This window comes from Takifugu rubripes, chromosome 20 (assembly GCF_901000725.2).
Source record: "Takifugu rubripes chromosome 20, fTakRub1.2, whole genome shotgun sequence".
Taxonomy (NCBI): Eukaryota; Metazoa; Chordata; class Actinopteri; order Tetraodontiformes; family Tetraodontidae; genus Takifugu; species Takifugu rubripes.
Window position 1 is genome coordinate 16,493,100 of NC_042304.1, and position 27,560 is coordinate 16,520,659.

General features: G+C 44.7%; 3 protein-coding genes and 1 non-coding gene across 6 annotated transcripts; 2 read left to right on the top strand and 2 right to left on the bottom strand.

Annotated features, from left to right (window-relative positions):
- The first annotated feature begins 463 nt into the window (after positions 1-463).
- LOC105418666 (sushi, von Willebrand factor type A, EGF and pentraxin domain-containing protein 1-like) lies at positions 464-3,105 on the top strand. Its single transcript, XM_029828747.1, has 9 exons — positions 464-623; positions 701-883; positions 1,006-1,111; positions 1,253-1,329; positions 1,430-1,621; positions 1,720-1,908; positions 2,067-2,255; positions 2,372-2,551; positions 2,690-3,105. Exons 1-9 carry the CDS (start codon positions 560-562, stop codon positions 2,881-2,883), a joined length of 1,374 nt encoding a protein of 457 aa, XP_029684607.1. The 5' UTR covers positions 464-559; the 3' UTR covers positions 2,884-3,105.
- Positions 3,106-4,299: 1,194 nt separating this feature from the next.
- On the bottom strand, positions 4,300-19,878 carry aspm (assembly factor for spindle microtubules). 3 transcript variants are annotated; one of them, XM_029828195.1, is made up of 27 exons: positions 19,434-19,878; positions 19,229-19,372; positions 17,483-18,899; positions 17,224-17,319; positions 17,027-17,128; positions 16,806-16,952; positions 16,434-16,676; positions 16,266-16,333; positions 16,027-16,168; positions 15,815-15,945; positions 15,250-15,425; positions 14,726-14,871; positions 14,403-14,488; positions 14,111-14,323; positions 13,822-14,026; positions 13,452-13,600; positions 13,132-13,260; positions 12,674-12,868; positions 9,353-12,583; positions 7,961-8,695; positions 7,735-7,884; positions 7,444-7,635; positions 6,788-6,980; positions 6,404-6,558; positions 4,899-5,075; positions 4,635-4,807; positions 4,300-4,546 (listed from the first exon to the last, which is right to left on the bottom strand). In XM_029828195.1, exons 1-27 carry the CDS (start codon positions 19,701-19,703, stop codon positions 4,444-4,446), a joined length of 9,168 nt encoding a protein of 3,055 aa, XP_029684055.1. In that variant the 5' UTR covers positions 19,704-19,878; the 3' UTR covers positions 4,300-4,443. The 3 variants fall into 3 exon arrangements, with proteins under 3 accessions (XP_029684055.1, XP_029684054.1, XP_029684053.1); XM_029828194.1 differs by having other exon boundaries at positions 7,961-12,583; positions 17,507-18,899; XM_029828193.1 differs by having other exon boundaries at positions 7,961-12,583.
- A 241-nt stretch (positions 19,879-20,119) lies between these two features.
- trnaa-agc (transfer RNA alanine (anticodon AGC)) lies at positions 20,120-20,192 on the top strand. The gene has a single exon. It is a non-coding gene; the product is annotated as a tRNA-Ala (tRNA).
- Positions 20,193-20,994: 802 nt separating this feature from the next.
- Positions 20,995-27,468, bottom strand: LOC115247258 (uncharacterized). Its single transcript, XM_029828406.1, has 17 exons — positions 27,385-27,468; positions 27,094-27,173; positions 26,880-26,991; positions 26,420-26,605; positions 26,037-26,327; positions 25,801-25,880; positions 24,324-24,435; positions 23,995-24,183; positions 23,607-23,906; positions 23,276-23,355; positions 23,049-23,160; positions 22,599-22,787; positions 22,238-22,522; positions 22,022-22,101; positions 21,821-21,932; positions 21,496-21,684; positions 20,995-21,421 (listed from the first exon to the last, which is right to left on the bottom strand). The coding sequence occupies exons 1-17, from the start codon at positions 27,466-27,468 to the stop codon at positions 21,317-21,319; spliced, it is 2,586 nt and encodes an 861-aa protein (XP_029684266.1). The 3' UTR covers positions 20,995-21,316.
- Positions 27,469-27,560: the final 92 nt, after the last annotated feature.

The window sequence follows — 27,560 nt, forward strand, 5'->3', positions numbered from 1 at the left end:
TGTACTCCAGAAGAGACGAGGTCTGAGATGAGACATTGCTTACTGGACGTACAAATAAAGGGTTTTGTTCCCCAGGTGAACCTCATCTCGATTGCTTCACCAAATGTTTGCCATGGAATTTGTTCTGTGACAAATACCCCAGTCCGACCGATCGAATGTGGCAATCAGAACAGGAGAGAACATGTTTAATCACCAGCTAAAAAGAACAAAAACAGGAAACTCCTGATGGCAAAGTTCGATCTGCTACTTTTGAAAGACATGAAATATTCCTGGGTTTGATTTTGCTTTGATGTGTTTGGCAGAATCAGACCAGAACAGCACCAGAATGTTGGACCTCAGTGTCATTTCTGCAGTCATTTCCCACAACAGGAAGTCTCAGGGAATGTCGCCGTACATGGACGTGTTTATGTCTACACTGTGGTTGCATCACGTTGAGTTCAGGCACTCTTGCATAATCTTCACTGGGCAGAACGTGAGGATAAATACACAAATCCTGTAGACACGAAGGAGACTGCGAGACACATTTAGCCCGAGTTCGACTCACAGCAACTTTTGGAAGATGAGGCTGATCCTTCTTTTGCTCCATGTGTGGGGAAGTTTGCATATTTCTTTATCCCAGAATGGTAAGAGCGATGAGCAAATGTGTTCTATATATATCGTTTGATCTGCTTCTTGATGACCTTGTGTCTGTTTCTGTCAGTAACTTGTTCACAGCCCCCAGCTGTTGAGCACGCTCACGTCTCAGAAGACACAAGAAAAAGCGAGTACCTCGAAGGAGACGTGGTCTATTTCAGCTGTGAAACGGGCTACATATCCGGTCTATCCATCAGCTCCAGATGCACAGCCAGAGGCTGGGAGATTATACGTCGAGGAGAATGCTACTGTGAGCTCCTTTGTCCTAAAACTGAGTCCAAATGACACGAAGGGCTTGATCTCAACCATCATGTGATTTGCCATTTCAGTGACTTTTAACTTTAGCTAACCAAACTCCCCCTGCCTGTTTAGTGAAGCCGTGTGTGCTCCCTGAAGAAACTGCCAATGGATATTATGAGCTTATCAAAGGGGAAGAGTTTGTTTTTGGATCGATCATCCAATACTTTTGTAACGAAGGGTAAGTGCTCTTTCTACACAAACTAGACATAATGGTAGCCATAGTAACCAGAGTAACTGTGTCCAGTCACAGGCCAGCAGACACCATTAATGCACAATTTGTTGAGAGGATTTTTTTGCTTTAACTTGCTTTTGTTTGCAGATATCAGATGGTGAGCAGAGTGGACACCAGAACTTGTATGTTTGACAAATGGACCAATCACGTGCCAGTGTGCGAGCGTAGGTCTTTCCAGAACTCTTTCTGTTGTCGCACATGTCTTAAATGGTGTTGTTTGTTTACAGGAATCTCATCCCTTCACTCATTTTCTTGTTTTCTCAGCTTCGAAGTGCAACCTCCCACCTGAAGACGGACAGGTGGTTGTCAAAGGGCTGCCAGAGAACAACCAGGCCATTCTTCCTGACCGCTTCCTCAGATTCAGCTGTGAGGTTCCTGGGAAGTACCTGAATGGCAGCTCGCTGCTGGTGTGTGGGAAAGACGGCCAGTGGGATAAGCCATTCCCAACATGTGAAGGTGGGAATCAGGAACACTGCCACAGAAAAGTGCAGACAAAGCTAAAACTGTGATACTCCTGCTTCATAAGACCCTTCTATATCTTCTATATCTTCCAGACATCACCTGCGATGCTGAGGAGATGCACAATTTTCTTCGTGCATGGGGACTCCCGCGAGAAAATGGAAAAATGAAGATCGGACATAAATTACAGTTTGAATGCGTTAATGGTTTTGCACTGGATGGACGTGGAGAACTGACATGTTTAGAAAATGGAAAGTGGGATGCACCGTTTCCCACATGCTCTGGTATGTTTAAGTGCTTATAATTACATTTTTCACCTTTTCAGATGAGACTAAACAATCTCCTTCACTGACATTGGCCACGATTGCCAACATGAACTGATGTGACTCAAGTGTTTTTCATAATGAACGTCTGATGATGCTGATATTCTCCTCCAACACAGAGAATTGCAGAATTACAGACGTACCGTGGAGCGTTGGCATCATCTCCGGTCACCGACGGTACAGTCAAGTAAGGAAAGGTCAGATAGTGAAGTTTAGTTGTAAGGGTCCCGCAACATTTCTTCATGGGACTTCAGAAGTGGAATGTTTGGACAATGGACAGTGGAGTCAACCCTTCCCAACATGCGGAGGTAACTCAATCCTGCTCCTACAGGGGGAAATTTGTGGTTTAAAATGCAAATTTTATGTTCTTTGGTAAAGTCCTGCAAATATTCCAAAGGATCTTGACATTTTCCTCATTTTCCAGGTCCTCTTAAATGTGGCAGACCACCAGGTCTTGAGAATGGGGACCTCAGGGAAATTCTTCAGTATGAGTACCAACACGGTGCCAGGGTGGAGTATGCCTGTCAGAACCTCTATGTCTTGGCAGGATCTCCCTATACAACCTGCCATAATGGCAAATGGGTCGGATCTATGAGATGTCTCAGTAAGTGACAATAAGCTTAAACACTGAAGCTTATAGGTGTAAGTTGCTCAACATATCCACTATAATAATTATAATATAATTGACAGTTGAATACTATAAGCATCAGCGACTTTGTCTAATGTTCTTTTCACTTGGCAGAACCCTGCGTTGTGACTGCTGCTGACATGAGAAGACGTAACATCGATTTCAGGGACAAAAGGGGACAAGAGAGGATGTATGCAGCCCATAATGATAGGATTACATTTCGGTGTACTTACGGAACACCGGGCTGGGCTGTGAACATGGGCCGGTATTGTAATGATGGTGTAATGGTCCTTCCCACTTGCTCTTAAAAACTCTTTTTTATAGATGACTGTGTAAACATGCTTTGATTTTTTAGTTAAGCTTTCCTGGCTGTAGCTTCACGGGGTCATTGTGCATTTTTGTGTTGCGTGTGCTTTTTTTCAGCCACAAAAAATGGCCTGAAAAATCTTTTTTTTGTTGTTGCTGTCAGTGATGCTGTGAATATTATCTTGATGGTTGAACCAAACTAATAAAAAGGAAGAAAAAAAACAGTTTTGAATTTGTTGGAGTTTAAAATTGCATTGATGCTTTTGCATTGATGAAATTTCAGTGCCAACAACTCTCAAAGGGTTGTTGAGCGTGGACAAGGTTCAATAAAATAAAATAATAAATACATAAAAATCTGATGCAGAAGTCATCAGCACACAGCAAAGATGGGGTGAGCTGATTAGAACTCCATCATTTTAAACGGACATTCCTGGTCAGAAAGGTTCAAGATCTCCACACTAAACAATGTTATTGGGGATCAAAATAACCCCCAAAACATCAATACCCGCTAACACATTTGAAACGAGAGCTAAGAGGGCTGCAGCAGGACTGTTTTACTGTGGAATCACCAAGTATTAAACTGGTGGAACTCTTTCACAGCTGCTATTTTGGCAAAAATGTTGCCAGTCCTGCGGGCTGAGCGATGCTCCTGGCGGGATCGCTCGTCCAGCAAAGCTTCACTTTGACACCAAGTGGTAAGAATGTTGAGAAATGCATTTGAGTTTAGCTCAAATGTTGTAGCAGCACCTTGTTCAGTAATCTGCATTGAGACTTGGGTCTTGTAGCCAACAGCTGGTGGTCTGACTCCTCCTCCTGGGTCCTGGAGCCAATTTATGGCTAATACTCACAACAGGAGTCATAGAGAACATTGAGGTTAGCAGGAAAGCCTCCATATATTCAGAGGTGGGCATTTACTTCAGCTGCAGCACATGTCCACCTGCACCAATGGACCGACAACATCAGATGCCTCAGTAAGTTTATGTTTATCGTTATTAGAAGACGTCCTGTTATTTGTTTCTATCGAGCGTCCGCCTGAAAACGTTTAATGGAAAATTAACAATCGGATGTTAATACGTGGAAATATAACAAACTCTCCTCGTCCCGTTGTGGAGCCGTGCACATCAGCACTGACGCGATGAGGCAATATAACCTTCAAATTCAGTTTTTCCTTTAAGACATTTTTACAGCTTCCTGGGAAACGTGCAGACAACATGCATCAGTACTGCAAGGATGGCATGTTGGTTCTGCCTCGCTGCCATTAAAAGATTCATTCAGTGATGCGTTTCCAGGAGTTTGAGTGTGTGTGTGTGTGAGTTTGGATTCTGCCTGTTCCACACGGTTGATAAATGAAAGCATCCTTACCTTTACCAAAAAAAGATCAAACATTAAAAAGAAACCAAAATAAATAACCCTACTTGTTCATGTTTATGAAACACATTCCTTTTAATATTACACATGAAGACATGTTAATATTTTACATGAAAAAGAACCTTGAAGCATTACATAAAATATTTTCTGATGCTTAAAAAAGAAAAAAAGCAACCATGAAAGATGAGCTTTGCCTACAGCTCAACGGAGAGTGTGTGTGCCACCATTTGAATGGCCCTCAGAGGGTCCACAATATCCTTCAACTTGTCCTTTCTCAGAACCCAGTCTGGTGCAAACCTGGAACACAGACAGGACGTCAGTCAGCAGTTGGTTGGGTCACACCTGCGTCGTACACAGAGCCGCTCGTTCACAACCACAGACGTACTTTGGTAGCAGACGGGATCTACGGGGCGTCGCTTGGACAAAGAAGCTCCCACTGATCGACGCATTCATCTTTTGCTTGACAAAAGTTCGCTCTGCATCTTTCTTATGTTTGCGTGCGGTGAGGCGGTAAATGCTGCGGATCCTCTCCAGAACCTTGGGCAGGTTCATGACCTCCTAAAACGGAAGGCAAAGCTTGCGTGAAGAGACGTTCTTGAATTGGCAAAGGAACTGGAATGTGTTTCACCAGCGTGTGCACAGTACAGACCGCAGCACGGTGCCGCTCTTGCAGGAGCAGAGCGAGGAGGAAGCAGGCCTTGGTGAAGATGCTGCCACCCTTTTCGGCGACCTTATCGCCGGCCTTCTCTCGGTACCTCTGCAGCAGATCCAGCAGAATTTCCACCGAGTTTTCCACCGAGTACACGGCCTCGATGGTCTTGTGGTACTATTGAGAGAAAAGGGAAGAGGGAAAGTTAAAGAGAAACTGCTGAAGCTGCAAAAGCAGGAAAACTATTTTACTTTCTGCATTTTGTCTCGAAACATCAAAGCAGACGTTGAACATTAGATGCACAGATTTAAAAGGATCTGTCAACTTTGTCAGAATTTCATGTTGCAGAAGAGGAATTGAGCTCTGATGACAAATAGCTGAGAAAGGAAGCGAAAGTCTGAGTGGACAGTTTACACCAGGTCAACAGTCCAGTTTGCGGTATCAGAGCTAATGTAAATATTTGGACCTTTATTTGGCTTTAGAGATGCTAATGACATTTCATGGTGTTGAGGGGGTCCGGTTTGGTGACCTCAGGATCAGGTCTCTACTCTTTGCAGATGATGTGGTCCTGTTGGCGTCATCGGCCTGTGACCTCCAACAATCACTGGATCGGTTCGCCACCGCGCGTGAAGCGGCTGGGATGAGAATCAGCACCTCCAAATCCAAGGCCATGGTTCTCAACCGGAAAAAGGTGGAGTGCCTTGTCTGGGTCAAGGAGGAGATCCTGCCCCAAGGGGAGGAGTTCAAGTACCTCGGGGTCTTGTTCACGAGTGAGGGAAGAATGGAGCAGGACATCAACAGGCGGACCGGACTCTGCACCGGTCCGTAGTGGTGAAGAGAGAGCTGAGCCAAAAGGCAAAGCTCTCGATTTACCGGTCGATCTTCGTTCCTACCCTCACCTATGGTCATGAGCTTTGGGTAATGACCGAAAGAACAAGATCACGGGTACAAGCGGCTGAAATGAGCTTCCTCCGTAGGATGGCTGGGCTCTCCCTTAGAGAGGGTGAGAAGCTCTGCCATCCGGGAGGAGCTCGGAGTAGAGTCGCTGCTCCTCCGCATTGAGAGGAGCCAGATGAGGTGGTTTGGGCACCTAGTCAGGATGCCCCCTGAGCGCCTCCCTGGTGAGGTGTTCAGCGCATGTCCCTCCGGTAGAGGCCCCCGGGAAGACCAAGGACACGTTGGAGAGACTGTGTCTCTCGACTGGACTGGGAACGCATGGGGATCCCTCCGGATGAGCTGGAAGAGGGAGCTGGGGAGAGGGAAGTCTGGGCCTCTCTGCTTAGGCTGCTGCCCCCGCGACCCGACCCCGGATAAGCGGTAGAGGATGGATGGATGGATGGATGGATGGACAGACAGTAATCATCTGATACACATGTTCACTTATTAGTATTTTTACAAATGTACATTTTGTGTACTGTTAAAACCAGCGGCGTGAATCTTGCACCTTTAACTTTTAGCCCCATGCTACCTGTTACAGGTGTGTGGGTGTGATTCTGAGTGAGCACCTTGGAGAGGTTGAGGAGGATCTGGATGGAGGAGGTAATGACCTCCATGCAAGGGACGCTCCTGTTGCAGCTGCGGATGAGTGTAAAGATGACCACAGTGGCTCCGCTCTCCACCAGCCGCTCACAGCACACTGGGGACAGCCTGGTGGCGGTCTCTGAAAACCAGACACGCACAGTCCCGCGTTAGTGAGCTACTGCAATGGCTGAGCCCTGAGAGTCACATATCAGACTGAACTGTAGCCAAAACAGAAGGGTGCCAACATCTGTACCCATATTTATACAAACGACGTTGATATTGATTGTGATTAGCAGTCATAGATTTAGAGACTCGCTCCATGACGCACACTAACTTCATCAAAAACAAAATTCAAAAACCAAACCAACCCAGGTTTTTCAGGGCCTCCAAAATATAGGAGAAGTGTTTGTATCTAAGAAGGTAGTCCAGCGCAGATGACGTCTTGTTGCCCAGCCTGTCCTCCTCCCTGACGTTAGCGCTGAGCTGACGCAGGCGTTGCCTCAACTTCACCACCTTCAGGTCTTCATTGAGACGGCGGGAGCGATGTCCTCTCCACAGGGCCTGGACAGGAACACGAAGAGGAGACCAAATGAAATCCAGCTAATTTTCTAAATGAAGAACGTAGATGATGCCGAGTGTAAAAATACTGTAATTCACCATTACCCAGTGCTCTTCAGCCCCAGTTAAACCACAATGCTTCAACAAGAACACTAACAGGAATTACCAAGAAATAGCATTTCACCAGCTTTAGCTCTTCATCAGCTGCCTCTCATGTTGGACAAGAGACTACACAAGATAATCCCTTTAATTTAGCAGGATGGCCAAACTACTGGGAGGCAGACGATGCACCTGTACCTCAGGTGACCCCGAGTTTCTGCCTCCTCCCTCTCACCTTCTACGCGTTCATGTGATGCTGCTTTGCAGGTGGTGAGTAACCCTGCGTTTGTGTCCCCACCCACCCAGGCAGAAACAGAATAATAACAGACAGTCGGCATCATCCGTTTTATCAAATTCCCTCAGCAACCTGAGCTTTGATGATGCCTCGCTCAAACTTCTTCTGACGCCTGAGGAGGAGGAATTTCCGGACCGCCTGCTGGATGGTTGATGCAGCCTTGTTGCGTCGCCTTAACCAGCGTTGAGCAGCTCTCTGGGCCACGACCACCTTCTGTCTGTCCTCCAGATACCGTCTCCTCTGTTGCTTTGCTTTGACCCATCGCTACAGAGAGAAGGAATCATTCAGTCATGAATTAATGTCTTTGACTGCACTACTTTTCTCCAGCAGATTCTTTACTGAAAGAACGCTCTGTGACGATACCTGGATCACGATGACAGACTGGATTTGGTTTTTGGCCGACTTCAAAGCCCAATGGGCTCTCAGAGCTCTTTGGAGCTTCATGGCACAGAGATGATGGAAGACTGCAGAAGTAAACCGGAGTCTCTTTGCTGCCTTCTCCGTCTCAAACGCCTGAAATCAAAATAAACACATCGTGAAAAACTGCATTCTTCATTTTTCTTGCCGTTTAAATTCAGCAGACTGTCACCTGTTGTCTTGCGGTCCAGACTCTGCAGTATTGTTGGATTACAATAGCAGCTTGTCTCATTTGGGTGAACTTTTTCCTTTCCAACCGGCCCCGCTGCACCGCTCGGACTCTCTGCTGCAGTGTCACAGCAGCCGCCCGCTTCCTTTGGAATGTGCGTCTCTGCATTGAGCCTCTCCAACATGACTGAATCCTCGTGGCAGCGCGATGTTGTCGGCATACGTCCCGTCTAACGCACCAGCCTCTGTACGCTGCCTGAAGGGTGGTGGTGCACCATTTCATCTTGAGGAACTTCTCTCTGTCTCGTCTTTGAAGAATGTGTGCGCGATAGCATCTCTGGATGGTAATGATGGACAGGCGCAGGGCCTGGAACCGGGCTTCCTCTCGGTGCCCTCTGAAAGCCGACTGAATCACAGTGGCAGCCTGGTGTCGTCGATCCATCTCCTTTCTGACCTGCTGCCTTCTGAATGCAGCTTGAATGATGATGGCTGAAGAACGCATTTCCAGGTATTGGAACCTCTCTGCTTTAGCTGCTGCAGTAGCACGATACCTTCGCTGGATAGCAACAGCACATGATCGTAGTCTCAGATACCGTTTGTGATGCAGGTGGGCTCTGTAAGCTCTCTGGAGAACACTTGCAGCATGCTGCCTTTCTTTGACAACTCTTCTGGATTTCATCCGTCGGTAACCAGCTTGTAAACTGAGGACAGCCCTCCTAACGTCCTGATAGCGTTGAACCTCGACATTTTTCTGTCTTTGAGCCCTGAACCTCTGCTGGAAGACACAGGCAGCCCAGCGCTTCCTTCCAAACGCAGCCTGGGCCTGGTATCTCCTGAAGTGTGCTTGGATGACGCTAGCTGCTCTGTGCATGTTGCTGATGCTGCGACGCACACGATGACCTCTGAACGCCGCCTGGAGAACAAGAGCAGAACTTCTCTTCTTCAGGAAGGTTTCTCTCTCTTTTCTCAGGAGAACGTGGGAGCGGTAGCATCTCTGGATGATCACAGCAGACAGACGCAGGGCCTGGAATTTTGTCTGCTGTCTGTGGCTTCTGAAAGCAGACTGGATCACCGTTGCAGCTTGATGCCAGCGCGCCACTTCTTTCCTCGCCCGCTGACCTCTGAACGCCGCCTGTAGCAGGACTGCTGCTCTGCGCATCCTTTGGTAGAGTTTCACTTCTCCTTTGGCAGCCATAGTGGCTCGATATCTCCGCTGGATGATCAGGACAGAGGACCTCAAAGCTAAATACTGCTTGTGTTGACAGTGAGCTCTGAAAGCTCTCTGAATAACTCTTGATGCCTGGTGTCTCTCTTTTATGGTATTTCTGCATTTCATTCCACGATATGCAGCCTGAAACACAATGGCAGCCTTTCTGAGCTGTTGATAGCGTTGAACCTCGACATTTTTCTGTCTTTGAGCCCTGAACCTCTGCTGGAAGACACAGGCAGCCCAGCGCTTCCTTCCAAACGCAGCCTGGGCCTGGTATCTCCTGAAGTGTGCTTGGATGACAGTGGCTGCTCTGTGCATGTTGCTGATGCTGCGACGCACACGATGACCTCTGAACGCCGCCTGGAGAACAAGAGCAGAACTTCTCTTCTTCAGGAAGGTTTCTCTCTCTTTTCTCAGGAGAACGTGGGAGCGGTAGCATCTCTGGATGATCACAGCAGACAGACGCAGGGCCTGGAATTTTATCTGCTGTCTGTGGCTTCTGAAAGCAGACTGGATCACCGTTGCAGCTTGATGCCAGCGCGCCACTTCTTTCCTCGCCCGCTGACCTCTGAACGCCGCCTGTAGCAGGACTGCTGCTCTGCGCATCCTTTGGTAGAGTTTCACTTCTCCTTTGGCAGCCATAGTGGCTCGATATCTTCGCTGGATGATCAGGACAGAGGACCTCAAAGCTAAATACTGCTTGTGTTGACAGTGAGCTCTGAAAGCTCTCTGAATAACTCTTGATGCCTGGTGTCTCTCTTTTATGGTATTTCTGCATTTCATTCCACGATATGCAGCCTGAAACACAATGGCAGCCTTTCTGAGCTGTTGATAGCGTTGAACCTCGACATTTTTCTGTCTTTGAGCCCTGAACCTCTGCTGGAAGACACAGGCAGCCCAGCGCTTCCTTCCAAACGCAGCCTGGGCCTGGTATCTCCTGAAGTGTGCTTGGATGACAGTGGCTGCTCTGTGCATGTTGCTGATGCTGCGACGCACACGATGACCTCTGAACGCCGCCTGGAGAACAAGAGCAGAACTTCTCTTCTTCAGGAAGGTTTCTCTCTCTTTTCTCAGGAGAACGTGGGAGCGGTAGCATCTCTGGATGATCACAGCAGACAGACGCAGGGCCTGGAATTTTGTCTGCTGTCTGTGGCTTCTGAAAGCAGACTGGATCACCGTTGCAGCTTGATGCCAGCGCGCCACTTCTTTCCTCGCCCGATGACCTCTGAACGCCGCCTGTAGCAGGACTGCTGCTCTGCGCATCCTTTGGTAGAGTTTCACTTCTCCTTTGGCAGCCACAGTGGCTCGATATCTCCGCTGGATGATCAGGACAGAGGACCTCAAAGCTAAATACTGCTTGCGTTGACAGCAGGCTCTATAAACTCTCTGGATGACATGTGCAGCCTGGTGCATTCGTTTTAAGTTCCTTCTACATTTCATTCCACGGAAGGCAGCTTGTAAGGTCACAGCTGCTCTTTTCTTGGCATTCAGGAGCAGCATTTCCTGTTTCATTATCTTGTTTGATCGGTAACGTTCTTGCATTACTGAGGCGGCCCACTGAAGCCTCTGGTAGTAGGTTCTCTGCTGGTTCTTCCGGAACCAGGACTGAATTGTCACAGCTGCTGTCTGCTGGATACGCAAATGCCTTCGAACTAAATATCCTCTGCAGGCTGCCTGCAGGGAAATCACTGCCCTGCGCTTTGATAGATAGTCTGAACGGACTTTTCTCATCATTACCACTGCTCTGTACCTCTGTTGGCAAAACAAAACAGCCGTCTTGATGGCTAGGAACTTATTCCTCTCCCTTATGCTGAAAAACCTTCTCTGAATAACTGTTGCAGCTTGGTGCATCTCAGCAATCTCCCGTCTGGCCCTGTAGCCACGGTAGGCAGCCTGGATGACTCCTGCTGCAGCTTTCATTGTCGTGTACGTTCGCCGCTGTTGATCCCGGAGCTTTTTGGCTCTGTATCGTTCTTGTATGAGGATGGCAGCATACTTGGTTGCAAGATAAGCCACACGCATTCTGTGCATCCTAAATTGAGTTTGGATTGCCCTGGCAGCAACGTGCCTCTTCTTCAGTTCCTCCCTCACTCTAAAACCTCGATAAACAGCCTGTATTTTCACAGTGGCCTGCTTGAGTCGCCTGTGTTTATTTTGCTGCGTCCTGCCAAGAATGAGGGCCCTGTATCGGCGCTGGATGATTACAGCAGCACTCTGGAGAAGCAAATACTGTTTTTTGCACAAAAACATCCTGACTGAGGTCTGAATTACAGTTGCTGCCCGGTGCTGCTTCTTCAACTCAGCCCTAACTATCATGCCCCTGAATCCAGCCTGGACAGTGATGCAGGCTGCTCTCATCCGCAGGTATGCGTTCCTTATCCGTTTTCCAGCCATGTAACCTCGGTAATAACGCTGTATTACAACAGCAGCTGCCCTTTTGGACCTGTACTCTGCCTGTGCTTTGTAGCGACGATAGTGGGCCTTAATTAAGGTGGCACACTGATGTTGTTTTTCCATCTTTTTCCTGTCGGCTCTGCCTCTCCAGTTAGCTTGGATAGTGAGGGCAGCTTTTCTAAAAGCATCGTATTCCTTCTTTGTGTCCCGAGCCAAAGCTGTGGCTCTGTACTTTTGCTGTACCACAGTTGCAGCCTTCTTCAACAGCAGATAGCGGCGACGTGCAGCATACTTTCTTAAAGCCGCCTGGATCACTGTTGCTGCTCCGTGTTGTTTTTTCAGGGACTCCCGGGCCAGTTTTCCACGATAAGCTGCCTGCACTGTAATGGCAGCAGCTCTCAGCTCCACAAACGTCTGCCGCTGCACATCTCTCACCACACAGGCCCTGAACCAGAGCTGGATTATCAATGCGGCGCGCTTCATTTTTGCCACTCGTTTCCTGACTGCATGTCCTCTGAATGCACGCTGAATGACGACAGCCGAGTGGTGCTGCAGCTTCAACAGCTCAAATCGCTGCCTCTGAGCACCACCTCTGTAGCGGGCCTGAATCAGCACAACGCTCAACTGGACTTTTTTGTACTGGACGTGACACTTCTGCATTCTGTACCAAGATTGGATCCTCACAGCTGCTGTCGTCCTCGCATCCATTCTTTCCTTAAACCACTTTTTAAAGACAGTTTGTATCACTTTAGCAGCATGGTTCTCCTTTTGTGTTTTGATGAGTTGCCATCTTCTGTATCCTCTTTGCAGTTTCACTACCGCAGCTCTCAAGAGGCAATAATATTCCCGGTCGTGTTTGGCCAGAACTCGAGCTCGCCAGTGTGTCTGGATGATTGTTGTTGCCCAATAAAGTTTTCCATAAGCAGAAGATGCCCTTCTCATTCGCCATTGTGCCTGCAGAATGATAGTGTAGTACCTGAGCTTTTGGAAAGCTTTCAGGGCCATGAACGTTCTCCAATGGGCCTAAAAACATGAAAGAAAAATAACTCTTATGTTGCAACAACACAACGTGTATCAGTTTTGGAGATATAAGAAAGTACAGAATCCACCTACCTGGATGACAGTTGCGGCCTTGTGCTGTGACGCCTGCAGCCGAGCCCGTTTTTCACGCTTTATCCCGTTTCGTACTGCGTGCCCCCTCCAGACTGCCTGGATGACCACAGCTGCTTGATTCTGCTTCTTGTCCCGGCACTTCTGGAGGAAATTCCTGACACATTTCTGGATTTTCACTGCGGCCATATTTCTTTCCTACAGCCAAATCAGGAGACAAAAGGTTTTTTGGAAATTCTGTTTTGTGCCTGATACCAACCCTACATATAGAACACACAACACACACTTCTTAAAAACTTCTTTTAGAATATCCTCAAGTTTAAAGTTTAAATGTAAGAATTCCATCACAACTATGGGAAACACTAAGAAATGACAAATAACCACTCTTGCATGCTTTTGCCTCACTTTTCAACGTCATATTTAGGCTAAAATTAAAAATCAGAGTTTGCAGTTGGACCGACCTTGTAGAGCTGCAGGTCTTTGTTTAATCTGTATTTCCTCCAAGCTGTTTGTATAACTCGGGCTGCTCTGGTCTCATTGCGCAGGTTGAGAAGACGAGCACACAGGAAGGAGAGGTACAATACCACAACCTGAAAACAAACACGTTTGTTGGAGAAGACAAACATCAGCTCATCAATGACATGATACTGTCATAACTCACATTAGTATGTGTGTATTCAACAATGTGGAAGATTGCTGATGTTTAATCTGCATAATAAGACCGACTCCATCATTCCAATATTTAAATCTATAGGATTTTTTATTGGGTCTGGGGTTGTACCTTCTCATTGGGGATGGTGTTGGACATGTCAGATGGGTTGATCATGGCTGGAACTCCACCCAGGAATGATACAGCTGTGTTTATCAGCCTGAAGTTGCTTTTCTCATTCTCCAGGAGCTCTTTAAATTCCACTGACTGAGAATCTGGGCCTGGTTTTACAATAAATAATGACACAAACACAATCTATTGTTTATCTTTCAAAACTAATGAATAAATAATAACATATCTTAAACTGCATCACGTAATGACGTAATGAAAATAAAACATCTTGCATTCCCTCTCAACCAACACTTGCAGTAAAGAGAAGTGCTCCACGAATATTTTTAAATAAAAAATAACTGAAGTGTGACGGATCAGAGCTGCCGAGTACCGTTCAGGCCTGCAGGTAAAGAGTCAAACGAGTTGTCCGACTCGCTGGCAGAGCAGTCCAGCTCCAAGCGGCCCCTCAATGAGCACTCGACGGTTTGTGTTGTGAGGAGACTGACAGCCTTATCTGACAGGAGACTGGGGTGGTAATGGTGAATAAGGTAGCAGAGGACGCGGCCATCCGAGAACGACACGGTGAAGTTCTCCACCTGTGCACACAGTGCGTTCACTCACACTTCAGTCCGGTTTGACGTCTGAAATATGGCGTTTTGCAGAGGAATGAATAGACTCACCTTCACTTTGTAGAAGTCACACACAGCTCGGACCCAGTCCATCAACAGAGATATCTTAACGCTGCTGTGTTCATGTGGTCTACTGGTCGGTCTGGAACTCAGCTGGAGGTTCTGATTGGCTCTCATCAACGCCAGCCTCTGTTTGGTTCTCAAGGTTCTCCTCAGGAAGCTAATCTCTTCCCTCAATTGATTTTCATCCAACATCACATCCACCTACAAATACAGCATATTTTTTTATATAATAATATAACATAATGTTTCTATTAGAAATATGTCAGAGATGAACACGTACCTGAAAAGCAAAGATGATTTTCCACAAAAGATTCAGCGTTTTCTCTCTGTGTCCATCCACAATGTCTCTGGAATTAATGATGTTTCCTACAAATAAAAAGCAATTCAAAATTCTTACCTTTTCTTGAATAAAGTATTAAAAGAGGATACAAATAATAACCCATTAATTATTTGCTTGGAGAATACTGAATAATCCACTGATGAAAGGTGGACTTGGACACATGGTTCTACGTGCTTCTCACAACTCATAGAAAAATAAATGGTAAAAAAAAGAAAAACAATATTAGATTTTTGTTGAGGACAGTTTGTGTTGACAATAATTACCTTGGTCATCCTTGAGGTCGACCCCTTTGTCTTTAAGGACTTGCAAAGCCACATCAACATTGTGGATCTTCTGCAAGCGACTGATAGCAGGCAGACGGAGCTTGGCTGAAAAGCTCCAGTCCTGCATCAGGAGCTCCATTACACGTCTGATAGAATAAATAAATACAATGTAAAAGAACAATAAACCACTGTGCTATATGAGAGTGATGTCATGTAAACTTGAAAAGAATCTAAAAAGCACGTTGTTGGGCTTGGAGCAACGCCGACATATAGTATTCACGTAGAGAGAAGCAGCAACACAAACCAGCCTGATCACAGAACAACAGTGTTGCCTCTGCAGAGTAGATCTTTCATTAGTACAGATAAAACCCCGAGTAAAGCTGCACCCTGAAAACTCCGGAGCATCAAATCCCTCCCACCAGCTGCAGGGATAACTGCCACCTAACTGAACCTGACCTCAGAGAAAAGCCAATCTCCCAACAGGCATCGCGGCGTCACATTAAAATTCATGACGGCTCACTCACACTAGACGAATGCCGCATTTCAAGTCCACCGCCAGACTCTTTACAGCAAAGTTAAACTCATCCAGGGGCGTCTGAACGTGGGAGACTGGTAACCCGAGGTAGCCGAGGTGCCGGGGAAGGATCCCCTCACCACTCAGGAAATCCCTGGAGAAAGCGAGGAGCAGGTCTTTAGTAGCCTGGGAACAAAAACAAAAGTGCTGGGATCGATTCTAAAATGTAATCACATACTTAGAGGATTCATCAAAAGCCAGTGGGAGATGAACATTTTTAAATGGTGCGATAAATCTGACAAACTTAAAGTCCATTTTCCCTCTATTGTTGCTACCAACAGCAAAGGTGTGCTCATTTCATTCCCCAATAGATATTAATGATGCAAATAATATGATGAACTTCCTTTCATATACTAAAGTGAATGTGAGCCACCCTCCTTATACTGGTTTAACTTAATAACTTGAAGATAAAATAAACAAAACATAAAGTGCCAAAGGATCCCAACTAATTTTGTTTGGCACACTTGCAGACACATTCACCCATTCTGTGGTTTGAACAGAAGTCTCTGACCTACCTTGAACTCTGCATCCAAGCAGAACAGACAGGGGTTGTGCTCAATCAACCGAGACTCTTTGGCTCGATCAAGAAAACAGACCAGCAGCAGCAGCTTCTTCAGAGTGAAGCGTGACAGCGCCTCCTCGTGCCCTAACCAACAACAGACACGCAGAATTCCGTTAAACTCCAAGTGAATACTTCATGTCAATTCAGTGGAAAACCTTAAATTACCATCTTTGTACAGATGGGGCACTTTAGTGTGCCTGAACTCTGCTGCGATGTCTGGATTCCACAGGAGCCGTTGGAGGATGAACATCGCCAGACCCAAAACATCACTGTTGCTCTCCAGTGAGATGAGCTCCCCGTAGATTGTCTGAGAACAAGCAGGATGAGAAAGAGAGAGAGAGATCCTCAGGAACCGACAGGCGTGTGTGAAAAAGTAAACTGAGGAAACACCGATCTCCGAATACCTCGAGCCCAATCCGTAACCACAGTGGATTGTATGAAAGAAGCCAATTGAGGACTTTTTTCCGTTCACCTAAGAAAGAAAGAAATGACAAATGCTGTGGTTCTCTTTACGTTGTCACTATGCACCTTCTTTTTCATCTGTGTTAAAATATATTAAAAGGTGTATTTACCGATGTCTTTCCAAAGATGGCGATCTTTTCGCACAAGCAGCCTCTTGGCCTCCACCTCCAGCTCCAGCCTCTGAATGGCCTTGACCATGGCGTCAGACGTAAACAGCTGGCAGGCGGCGCGACGCAGCCGGTTCAGCTTGCGCCGAGCTGTGTAGGTGCTGAATGACATCTCCTCCTTGGTGGGAGCTTTAGGGACACTGAACTTGTCCTCGCCGCCGCCCATCACGATGGACACAGCATTCACTACAAGGAAAACAAATAAATAAAATTAAAATAAACAGAAATCATGCGCGTTTAATAATTCTATCTATGTGCCTGCTTACTTGGCCAATAAAACCAATATAGCATGCGAGATTTGGAAGCCTGCTTTACCTTTAGCCACTTCAGTGTTTACTTTAAAGTCATCTGGGGTGAGCACGTAGTTCATCCAGCAGGTGAAACCCTGCTGCTGCTTTTCGATCCACCTCTCATCGTAGAACATGTTCTTTGCAGCAAAAGGCATCGGGTGTCTCGGGATGGCTGAGAGCAAAAATAAAAAGAAGGGATTTGAGGTAAAGGGTACATGTTATGGGGAATTTTCTTCTTTGGAGTACCATTTTGCGTTGGCTTAATGAAGCTGAGCTTCGACTGTGCCACGGCAACAATTTTGGAGGTCTTGACAGATGCGGCGCGAGATGATTTTGAGGACTGAGGACCTAAGAAAAGAAAAAGACCCGAGTTTCTCCAAAAATCTGCCTGGCTGGAATGCAAAATAGCAACAGGTTTCCTGTAAAAACACGTGTTTCTTAACCTCGTGAGGGAAACCTGGAGCCAGGCGGCTTGGACGGGTTGGCACCAGCAGCCTGCACGGACCTCAGTGACGGAGTGGCTGTGGAGCGCTCTGAACCTGGGGCAACAAAAGAATAAATAACACTTTGGTGCGTCTTTTTCCATCAAGTTACTTTCGAAACGCCCCAAACAAATCTCACATATTTTGTTGCTGTATTGATATTTAGTTTATAGAGGAAATGATGTCCAACACAAAGCACACATTGGTCACACTTGCTGACCTGCTGTTCTCCTCTGGGACGTACTTTTCCGTGCTGGTCGGCAGGGCTCAGGTTTGCACACTACCACTCTTGTCCTTTTGGCAAGTTCTGTTTTCCCAGCATCCTCAATCTTCTCATCACTTTTTAAGAACTCCTCGCTCTTCCTCTTCTTGTTCTTCAATGCCATGTGAACGGGGAAAGAGTCCTCCTGGACAGGCGGAGGTTCAGATGCTGGAGGACAAACCTCGTTCATGCTGAACTTCACACACAACTTGGGGTGAAGTGGAGAAGAGGTGCCCACAGGAGATGAAGGGAGGATGGAAGTATTGACTGGAAATGGGGAGGTGAGACCGGAAGGTACGGCTAGGGGGGAGGCAACTGGGGAGGAGATGGTGGTGGGCAAGCTCTGGATTCGTGGACACAGAATGGAGGTGCTGAGTTCCTGTGGCTGCGCATCGTGACAGGCCTCGGTTCCTGCGTCCACGTCTATAACAGGAAGACTTGGGGTGCCTGGTCCAGACTCGCTGCTGCCAGACAGCTCAAGTGTTTTCTCCAAGAGCCTCCGCTTTGATTTCCGAATCTTCCTCCCACTCAAACTGTTAGCCTCCACTGGTGCTTTAGCCTTGGTGACTGTGACAGACGTGAAAGCTGCCTTTTGGATGGGTTCTGACCCAGCAACCTCACTCACACCCTTTTTTGTGACAAAGAATGTCAGTCTTTGCTCACAGGCATCGGGCTGGTGTGGGCTGTCTTGTAAAGCTTTTAGGAAATCGTTGTCAACTTTGCAACCATGAGAGCCACTTTTTGATTCCAGTGAATCGGAAAAGCCGCAGCTGGAACTGGTGTCTTGGGGGCTTGAATTGATGTGGCTCAGATCGGAGTCAATGAGAGCCAGTGCCTCTTTAACAGACAGAATTGGAGTTCCAGTTGCTCTTTCATCAGCCTCGTCCAGAGAAGCTGCAGGCCTGACGGCTGCAGAAAGCGGGCTTTCGTGGTAAATATGAGGCATGAGCTTCTTCAACCTTGCAGGGGTGCCAATAGGGGACAGTGTCTTGTTAAGCATTGAGATGAGATCTTGGTTTTCAGGCTTGCTAACCATTCCATCTGGACTAAGAGACACCCTATTACCATCCAACTTTGGATCGTGCAAAGACTTTCTACGCATGTTGTAGATGTTCTCCTCAGACTGGGAATTCAACACCTTCTGCTGCAGTGATGTTTGAGGAATCTGCTTGGAGAAAGGCCTCTCTGCCTCAGGTCTGCCCTCATCAAGAGATGCAAGTGGGCTGCGGCTTTTTTTCCGTTGGTATTGTGGCTTCCGGGACACTTGGAAGGCTTTATTGGAAGCCATCTTCAGTGGCTGATCAGTCACCTTTCTCCGAGGTGCAGCCACCTGGTTGCTTCCCGTTTTATTTTTGATTGAATCCCAAAGACTTTTCTGTAAAACACATAGACATGTAGTCCTATTAGGGCTCTACCATTATGTAAAGACACTTTATGCTTATTTAACACAAACACTCTTTTTACCACCTCTGAACAATTATCAGGGCTAATGTGCAACATATTTTTGTATTACCCGAATGGTAAAAACATTGTAAGCATCACCTTACATGCAGCCATTATGTACTTATAATGGTAAAATAGAAGTCATATCCCCAAAGCATTTAAATCCACCAACAGTTCTATTCCTGCATATTTGTAGACACACTTGTCAGAGTAAGAATATGACTTCTGTTCTTCATAAACGAAAGGAATTATGCTGCCGACCTTTTTCTTTTTGGGTGCTTCTGCTCTTCCCAACATAACAGCCTGGTGCTTGAGGACCCCGTTGGCGTTGAAGATGATGAGTTCTCTCATTCCTCCTTCCTCTGTTGGGGTCCATGTCACTGTCAAACAGAACGAGCCCTCGGGCTGCAAGAATAGAATAGAATTAGGCAACAATCGATACGTGAAACTAACGTTAGTGTCCTACCTGAATGGTAAACGTGCTGTGATCCACGGAAAACCCTTTATTGGAGGGGATTTTTTCTACCGTAACTTCAGCTTCAACGTCTTCTGTCGGATTCTCAATTTGCAGAACTGTAGATCTGCATGTTCCCAACTTTACGGTTCCAAAAGTCAAAAAAGGGGCCTTTGAAAACTGAATTAAGCGCAAAGTCGGAACATCGTTCTCCTTGTTGCCGTAATCTCGCTTTACTGGACTGAAGTCCAAAAATCCTCTACGCGTTGCCGTTTCTGACATTTTTAAAGTGTTAGAAAATAATCCTTTTCAAATGAAAAATTCATGGCAGACTAAATGTTAACAATTTACTTACGTCGGCTTTAGCCTAACTAACGATAAAGTCTGCTGTCCTTATTCCAAAAACGCAACGAAACGCAAGCTAGTTTGAAATTTGGTTGATCTGATCATCCAATCAGATGTGAGTTCCGGCCGCGTCTTGTCCAATAGGAAACAAGAGTTGCACAGCCATCAACCAATAAGTAAACGGTAGATTTATTTTAAATACCCTAAGCTCCGCCCTGTACCAAGAGGGATGACGGGGGGAGCGTTACTTTATAGTTATGGTTCGGTTTATATAAAATTATGGGCCCACCAAACTAGCGCAAAATCCAAAGCATATTTCAGAACGCTTAAGAGTATAAATTGTTTGTTTTCACGGGGGATTAGCTCAAATGGTAGAGCGCTCGCTTAGCATGCGAGAGGTAGCGGGATCGATGCCCGCATCCTCCAATTTTCACTGCTTACACTTAAAATGAAACAATGGGCTAAAATTCATTGAATTTTATGCAGAGGTGCCAGAGCATGGTCTTTTCATGATTTCAGACATGTGTAGATCAGTATTATTTTTCTAACTGACCGGGAGATACATGAACTATTCATCTGTAGGTCATTCAACCTCTAATGTCTAAGTAGCCAATCTATGAATAAACTGATTTAGAAAAAGTCAGTATTTTTGGCCAAGCAATTACTTTTTCCTTTTGTTTTAGAAATGTACATATATTACAAAATAATGAATGAAGAAAGGACTTAATTTATAGAACATGTTATTATGCATAAAATAAAAAGTGACTCAATGAATACGGAACATCAAAATAAATTGTTTTCACCACCATCACGGTGTGGGCAGAGCACGCCACAGACAGATGGGACTTTCATGAATCAAAGAACCAGACTTTTTGGCAGGATTTTAAGGCAGAAATAGGTAGCTTTCATATATTTTGTCAGACGATATTCTCATCCTAACAATCCATCATCAGAACAATCTGCCAGAGCAGCAACTGTGACTGGGCACAGGTGAGCAAGGATAGGACAGCTCTGGGGGTCAAGGGTCAACGGGCATGATCACACCAGGGAAAAGAGTGCAGCCGCCTGTTCACCATTGATTATTATGACTGCTCTTTTGCAAAACGAATCATTTTGAGTCATTATACGATATTAAGAATCCAACTTTACATGTAACCAAACCTAAATTTAGTCTTTACAAGAAACTATCATACATTTATCAATTAGATAAAGATGCAACTAGACACAATGGGTGCTGAAAATTTAATACAAACACAACATATCAAACAAAGACTCCATCTTAGAGCTAAGAAGAAATCTCTCTCCTCTGTGGCTGCTCACTGTGCCAGTGGGCCTTCATTTAGAAAGACAACTTGTGTTGTTCTCAAATTTGCTACTTTCAGTCTATATATTTTCTTTTTGGTTGGGGCTGTCCTGCATGCTGTTGCTATGATTCAGCATACAGGTTGCGGTCACTGCTTCACAGAGCTGATGGTGAGGACAGTCTAATTAGAACATCTGCATCTGAGATGGTCGGCCCTGTTGCACAGTACCCAGCCAGGACTCCCTCATCAACCCTGTATTGAAATTTTCACTTTATAATCACTTGGTAGCTCGTGGTAAGAGTACAGTCTGTCGGTGAAGTACACCCTCCGTATGCGACAGTTTGCATAAATCTAAAGAAACAGGAAGTAAAGTGAGTCAATGTGAACATGTAACTACGTCATCTATGAAATCCACCAATATTTACCTTTATTTTTGCCATCTCTACATAGTTGGTCTTGAATACTCTATTGGTAACATCTGCCAGGTCTAGACAGAAGTACTGCCAGTAATTAGAGAGCTTTAGTGGCCAACGAAATGAAAGCGGAACTGGGGTCCCCTCTCTACTGTGGCTGCCCAGATATATTCGCTGGTGCACATTTTTGTCATCGATCAGCTGGAAATAGTTACGAAGAAGAAAGGGTGAATAAATTTAGTGCTGGCATTGACATGGTGTCTATGTATATTTCTAACTGTGATAAATGAACTTTGACTGTTGATGGAACCCAAACATGGATGACGTGAGAACTTACAGTTAGTTCAAAGCCCCAGTCTTCTCCAGTCTTCTTTACCAACAGGTTTAAACATGGGAGTCTGATTCCCAGACTCTCCTCAGGGTCTGGTGGACACGTTATGGAGGTGGATCTGCAAGAAATGCATGAAAAGGGATGATGAGGATGAACAGGGATTTACTGAGTGGTCTAACATTTAGTACAGTTTAGAAACAAACTTACTGCATATCGCTTCCCTGCACTTCAATGGCTGAAGACGTTATGATTTCATCCTTTATACATTTTACATCTCCATTTTCAACCTGTGGACACCCAATTATATGTTTTTGCTATGCCTATAATCTGCTTGTGATGATCTTTTATACATTAATATCTCGATAAGATTGTGATAGAAATTAGTGAGAATCAAAGTATAACAGAGGAAACGCAGATGCTTACTTCTTCTTTCCAGAGTTTAAGTGGCGCCTTCTCAACACTGTTTAGAATGGTGTGAAATCCTTGGTTACTCTTTTCAGTGGTAGTTTGAAGGCCAGCTCCTGGTCTTTGCTTACTTTCAAGCCTTGACTCAGCTGGCACCAACGACGACTTCTCAGCCATCCTGGTATTTGTGCTGGGTGCTGTTTTTCTCTCGATTATGTTCACTTTAAAGTCACCTGGCAGCTCTTGGTCGGAGTACAGTCTGTCGGTAAAAAACACTCTTCGTATGCGACAGTTTGCGTAAATCTGAAGGAAAAAGAGCAGAAATGGGAAGCGAATTCATGTAACAATGCTGCCACCTATAAAATCTGCCAACACTTACCTTTATCTTTGACGTCTCCATGTATTTGGTCCCAAATAATGCATGGGTAACTTTTGCCAAGTCGATGCTGATGCGTTCCCAGGAAGTCGAAAGTCGTAATGGGACACAAGCCACGTGTGCCATTGCTTTCGTGTCTTTTCTGAAGGTGGTTTGAATGATTTGCCAGCGAACGTTTTTATCGTCAGTCACCTGGAAATTGTAGAGAATGAAAATGTGAATCCCGACGATTGGTCGTCTTGATATTACAACAAAGGTCTGACAACTTTATCATTTTTCATTTCGACAAAATAGAACACAACACAACACAACTCCACAGCCTCACATCAATGTCTACTGGTAGTTAACAGTAACAGATTAAACCACTTTTCCGCTTAGATTTGGGCTGACTTTGTCTGCGTGCCTATGAGTGACTGTTGATGGATCCCAAACACGGATGGCCTGGGAACTTACGGTAATTTCAAAGCACCAGTCTTCTCCAGTCTTCTTTATCAACAGGTTGAAAAATGGGAGTCTGATTCCCAGACTATCCTCAGGGTCTGATGGACAAGATATAGAGGTGGTTCTGCAAGCAAAGGAATGAATAATAACTAACCAAAAAACATGACAAGGGATGAGGATGAACAGGGATTTACCGACTGGACTGAGATGAAGGATCCAGTTTAGAAAAATAAACTTACTGAATATCTTTTCCTTGCACTTCAATGGCTAAAGTCTTAAGTTCCTCATCCGTAATACATTCTACATTTCCATGTTTAACCTGTGGACACACAAATATGAGTACGGTTACATTTTCATTGGGCCTATAATGTGTTTGCAATGATCTGTTATGCCCCAATTATCTTCTCTACTCAATGTTTTGGCCAAATTGTAATACAAATTATAGTCAAACTAAAATACACACTGATGATGATGATGATGATGATGATGATGATGATGATGATGATGATGATGATGTTAATAATTGGAACTGTTTGGTGCACAAGAGTTCACATTTTCATAGATACTTACTTCTTGTTTCCAAAATTTAAGTGGACTCCCCTCCATGCTGTATAAAATGGTGTGAAATCCATGCACGTAGTCATGACCAGCAGCGGTGGTTTGAAGGGCGCTTCCTATTCTTTGTTTACTTTGTCCCTTTGTGTAGCCCTGAACACGCGACCCCTCAGGCACCATTGAGACGTCAGCCACCACTGTATTCACTCTGGGTGCTGTACTGTTCTCCTCCACCTTATAATCATTTGGCAGCTCCTTGTGAGTGTACAGTCTGTCAGAGAAGTACACGCTTCGTATCCGACAGTTAGCATGAATCTGAAAAAGAACAGGAATAGAAAGCAAAGGGAGTTAGTGTGAACGTACCAGAACGCTGCTGTTTTCAGTCAAATCTGCCAACGCTTACCTTTATTTTCACCGTCTCCACGTATCTGGTTCCAAATAATACATGCGTAACTTTTGCCAAGTTGATGTTAACGTGTTCAAAGGAAGAAGAAAGTCTTATTGGGACAAAACCGGAATATATTTTTGCTTTCATCTTTCTTGTGAAGGTGGTTAGAATGATTTGCCGACGGATGATTTTGTCATCGGTCACCTGAAAATTGTCAAAAACAAAAAATTCATTCTTCTTATTACTGATGACACGATGAAGGTCTGATGTCTAACAATTTTGATCCAACAAAATTGAACGTTGACTGTTCATGGGACCCAAACTTGGACGGTGTGTGTACTTACAGTAATCTTACAGCCAAACTCTTCTCCAGTCTTCTTCATCATCAGGTTTAATATTGGTTGCTTGATGCTCAGCTTATCTCTGGAGTCTGGTGGACATGTTATATAGGTGGTTCTGCAAGAAGATCATTTTTAAAAGATTATTTTAAAGTACATGAAAAGGAACGATGAGAAACAGGGTTTGATGTGTAACCTCAGATGAGGACTCATATTTAGAAACATGTACTTACTCCATGATTCCTCCATGCACATCAATGGCTGAGGAATTTATTTTTTTATCCATAACACATTCTACATGTCCATTTTCAACCTGTGAACACAAATAGGACTTAGGTTAGATCTTTATTCAGCCTATAATCTGTTTTTTTTTTCAAACACCAATTATTTTTGACAATTAACTCAGTGTCTAGATCCAGTATTGATGCAAACTGATTATAATTTACCTATAATAAACAACAGTAATGACGTTAAAGATTGGAAATGTTTGGTGGACGACAACTAAAACAGGTAGTTTTTCTATAGACTCACGTGTTTTTTCCAAAGCTTGAGTGGATCCTTCTCAGTGCTGTTTAAGATGGACTGGATCCCACGCATGCAGTCATGACCAGCAGTGGAAGTTTGAAGGCCACTTCCTGTTGGTTGTTTACTCAGTTCAATCCCTTGGCCTTGAGGACCTCCTGACCCTGCAGGCAGCGGAGAGGACTTATCGGCCATGCCAGTATTTTTGCTGTGTACGATTTGGCTCTGTCCAGAAATGTTGACTTTAAAGGCCTTGGGCAGGTCTTGGTAAGAGTACAGTCTGTCGGTGAAGTACACTCTACGTATACGACAGTTTGCATGAATCTGAAGGGAAAAGGGCAGAACCAGGAAGTAAAGGGAGGTGGTGTGAACAGGTAGCGATGCTGCCGTCGTCCGTGGAAACTACCAACCTGTATTTTTACTGTCTCAACATATTTGGTACTGAATGAGTTGTATGTATGTTCTTCCAAGTTGATATTAATGTGTTTCCAGGAAGCAGAAAGTATCAGCGGGACGCAGGCTACATATACCATTGCTTTCATGTCTTTCCTGAAGGTGGTAAGAGTTATCCGCCGCTGAATGTTTTTGTCATCAATAACCTTAAAGAAAAAATAGGGGAATATATATGTTTTTCTTAATGCTGAGGATTCAATGAAGGTCACTGTCTGGTGAGTGATCTTTGACTGTTGATGGAACCCAAACATGGATGACGTGAGAACTTACAGTAATTTCAAAGCCCAAATCTTCTCCAGTCTTCTTTACCAACATATTTAAAAATGGTTTCCTAATGCCCAGGTTTTCCTCCGGGTCTGGTGGACATGTTATATAGGTGGTTCTGCAGGAAAAGAATGAAATCAATGATAAAAAAAAAAATGAATTAAAGTCCATGAAAAGAGATGAGATGACAGGGATTTATTGAGTGGTCTGAGATAAAGGATCCAGTTTAGAGACATAAGCTTACCGTGTATTTCTTCCATGCACTTCAATAGCTGAAGACTTTATTTCTTCATCCATAACACGTACCACGTGTCCATTTTTAACCTGCGAATCCACAAATATATGAGTTTGGCTACATTTACTAATCTTATAATCTGAGCGTGGATCTTTTACGCTATGCTACAAAATGATTTAATTAGTGACTGAAAATAGTGAACAAAGCTAGCTGGTTACAGAGTTCATGGTTTCATAGATACTAACCTCTTGTTTCCAAAATTTAAGTGGACTCCACCCGATGCTGTTTAAAATGGTGTGAAAGCCACGACTGTATTCTTCACCGGTAGCTGTGGTTTGAAGGGCAATTCCTATTTTTGGCATGTTTAGTCCCCCTCTGTGGGCCTGTTGACCCCACCCATCAGGCAACATTGCTATCATGTTAGACATCACTGATTTTAGGTTGGGAGTGTTCTCCTCCACCTTCTGATCACTTGGCAGGTCAGAGTACAGTCTGTCTGAGAAATACACATTTCTTATCCGACAGTTTGCATGAATCTGCAGGGAAAAGAGCAGCAATAGAAAGTAAAGCGAGTTATTGTGAACAGGTGCCAACGCTGCCGTGGTCCGTCAGGTCTGCCAACACTCACCTTTATTCCCACTGTCTCCACGTATTTGGTTCCAAATAATGCAGCGGTAACCTCTGCCAAGTTAATATGTATGTAATCCCAGGAAGTTGGAAACTTTAGCTGGACAACGCACACGTTTTTTTTGTTTTTTGCTGTTTGCCAGGTGCTCACACAGATTTGCCGCCGAATCTTTTTGTCATCCATAACCTGAAAATTGTAACATTTGATAAACAGTAAATATAGACGAATGTCCTGATTACGAAGGACACATCCAAGGTCTAAAACACTTTTTCAAACCGATAAAAAAACAAAACAACACTCACATTAATGCTCGGTAGTAGATGAGAGTAACATATTTAACTACCTTGCAAGAGTGTGGACAACAATGTACTTCCCTCACCTTTTGGACTGACATATTGTTCATCTGTATTTCTGCCTATGAGTGAACTTTGACTGTTAATCATGGAAGCATGGTGCTTACTGTAATTTCAAAGCCCCATTCTTCACCAGTCTTCTTTACCAACAGGTTTAAAAATGGAAGCCCGATGCCCAAGCTTTCCTCAGGGTCTAGTGGGAGTGTTATATAGGTGGTTCTGCAAGAAAAAAATAAAATAAATAAAATGAATGACCCAAAAAATGACTCAAAAAGAGATGAGGAGGTGTGAGGTGAATCCAATTAAGAAAGACAAGCTTACCGTGTATTTTTTCCATCCACTTCAATGGCAAAAGACTGTATTTCTTCATCTTCAATACATTTTACATGACCATTTTTAACCTGTAAACACATAAATATTGGGCCTGTAATCTATTTGCAATTGTGGTCCAATTGTCAGAACAGCTGATTCACTCAGTATCTAGGCTGGATTGTGATAAAAAAAATATTATCAAAATGAAAAATGAGATCATCAGAAGAGATCATCATGATTTGTAAAGTTTGGTGCACAGACGCAGCTTGGTATGGAGGTCATGGTCTCATAAATTCTTACTACTTTTCTCCAAAGTCTCAGAGGATCATGTTCCATGCTGTTGAGCATGGAAAACAAGTTGCCTTGAACAAAGCTTCGAAACATCTTCCTGTAAATTAGTTCTCTGTTTTTGCTTAAAAGTACAACTCTTGTTCATTTAATATGTTATAGTTGTTTTGTAAGTTAAGGTTTGGGTT

Coding starts and splice junctions, on each gene's coding strand:
- LOC115247258 (XM_029828406.1), bottom strand. CDS start 27,468: ATGTTTCGAAGCTTTGTTCAAGGCAACTTGTTTTCCATGCTCAACAGC. Junction 23,907..23,994: donor TGGAGACGGTGAAAATAAAG/GTAAGCGTTGGC, acceptor GTTCTTTTTCAG/ATTCATGCTAACTGTCGGAT. Junction 21,685..21,820: donor ACTGGGGCTTTGAACTAACT/GTAAGTTCTCAC, acceptor AACTATTTCCAG/CTGATCGATGACAAAAATGT.
- aspm (XM_029828193.1), bottom strand. CDS start 19,703: ATGTCAGAAACGGCAACGCGTAGAGGATTTTTGGACTTCAGTCCAGTA. Junction 18,900..19,228: donor AAGCACCCAAAAAGAAAAAG/GTCGGCAGCATA, acceptor TGTGTTTTACAG/AAAAGTCTTTGGGATTCAAT. Junction 6,559..6,787: donor GGAGGCCCTGAAAAACCTGG/GTTGGTTTGGTT, acceptor TCTGGTTTTCAG/AGACCGCCACCAGGCTGTCC.
- LOC105418666 (XM_029828747.1), top strand. CDS start 560: ATGAGGCTGATCCTTCTTTTGCTCCATGTGTGGGGAAGTTTGCATATT. Junction 1,622..1,719: donor GCCATTCCCAACATGTGAAG/GTGGGAATCAGG, acceptor TATATCTTCCAG/ACATCACCTGCGATGCTGAG. Junction 2,256..2,371: donor ACCCTTCCCAACATGCGGAG/GTAACTCAATCC, acceptor CTCATTTTCCAG/GTCCTCTTAAATGTGGCAGA.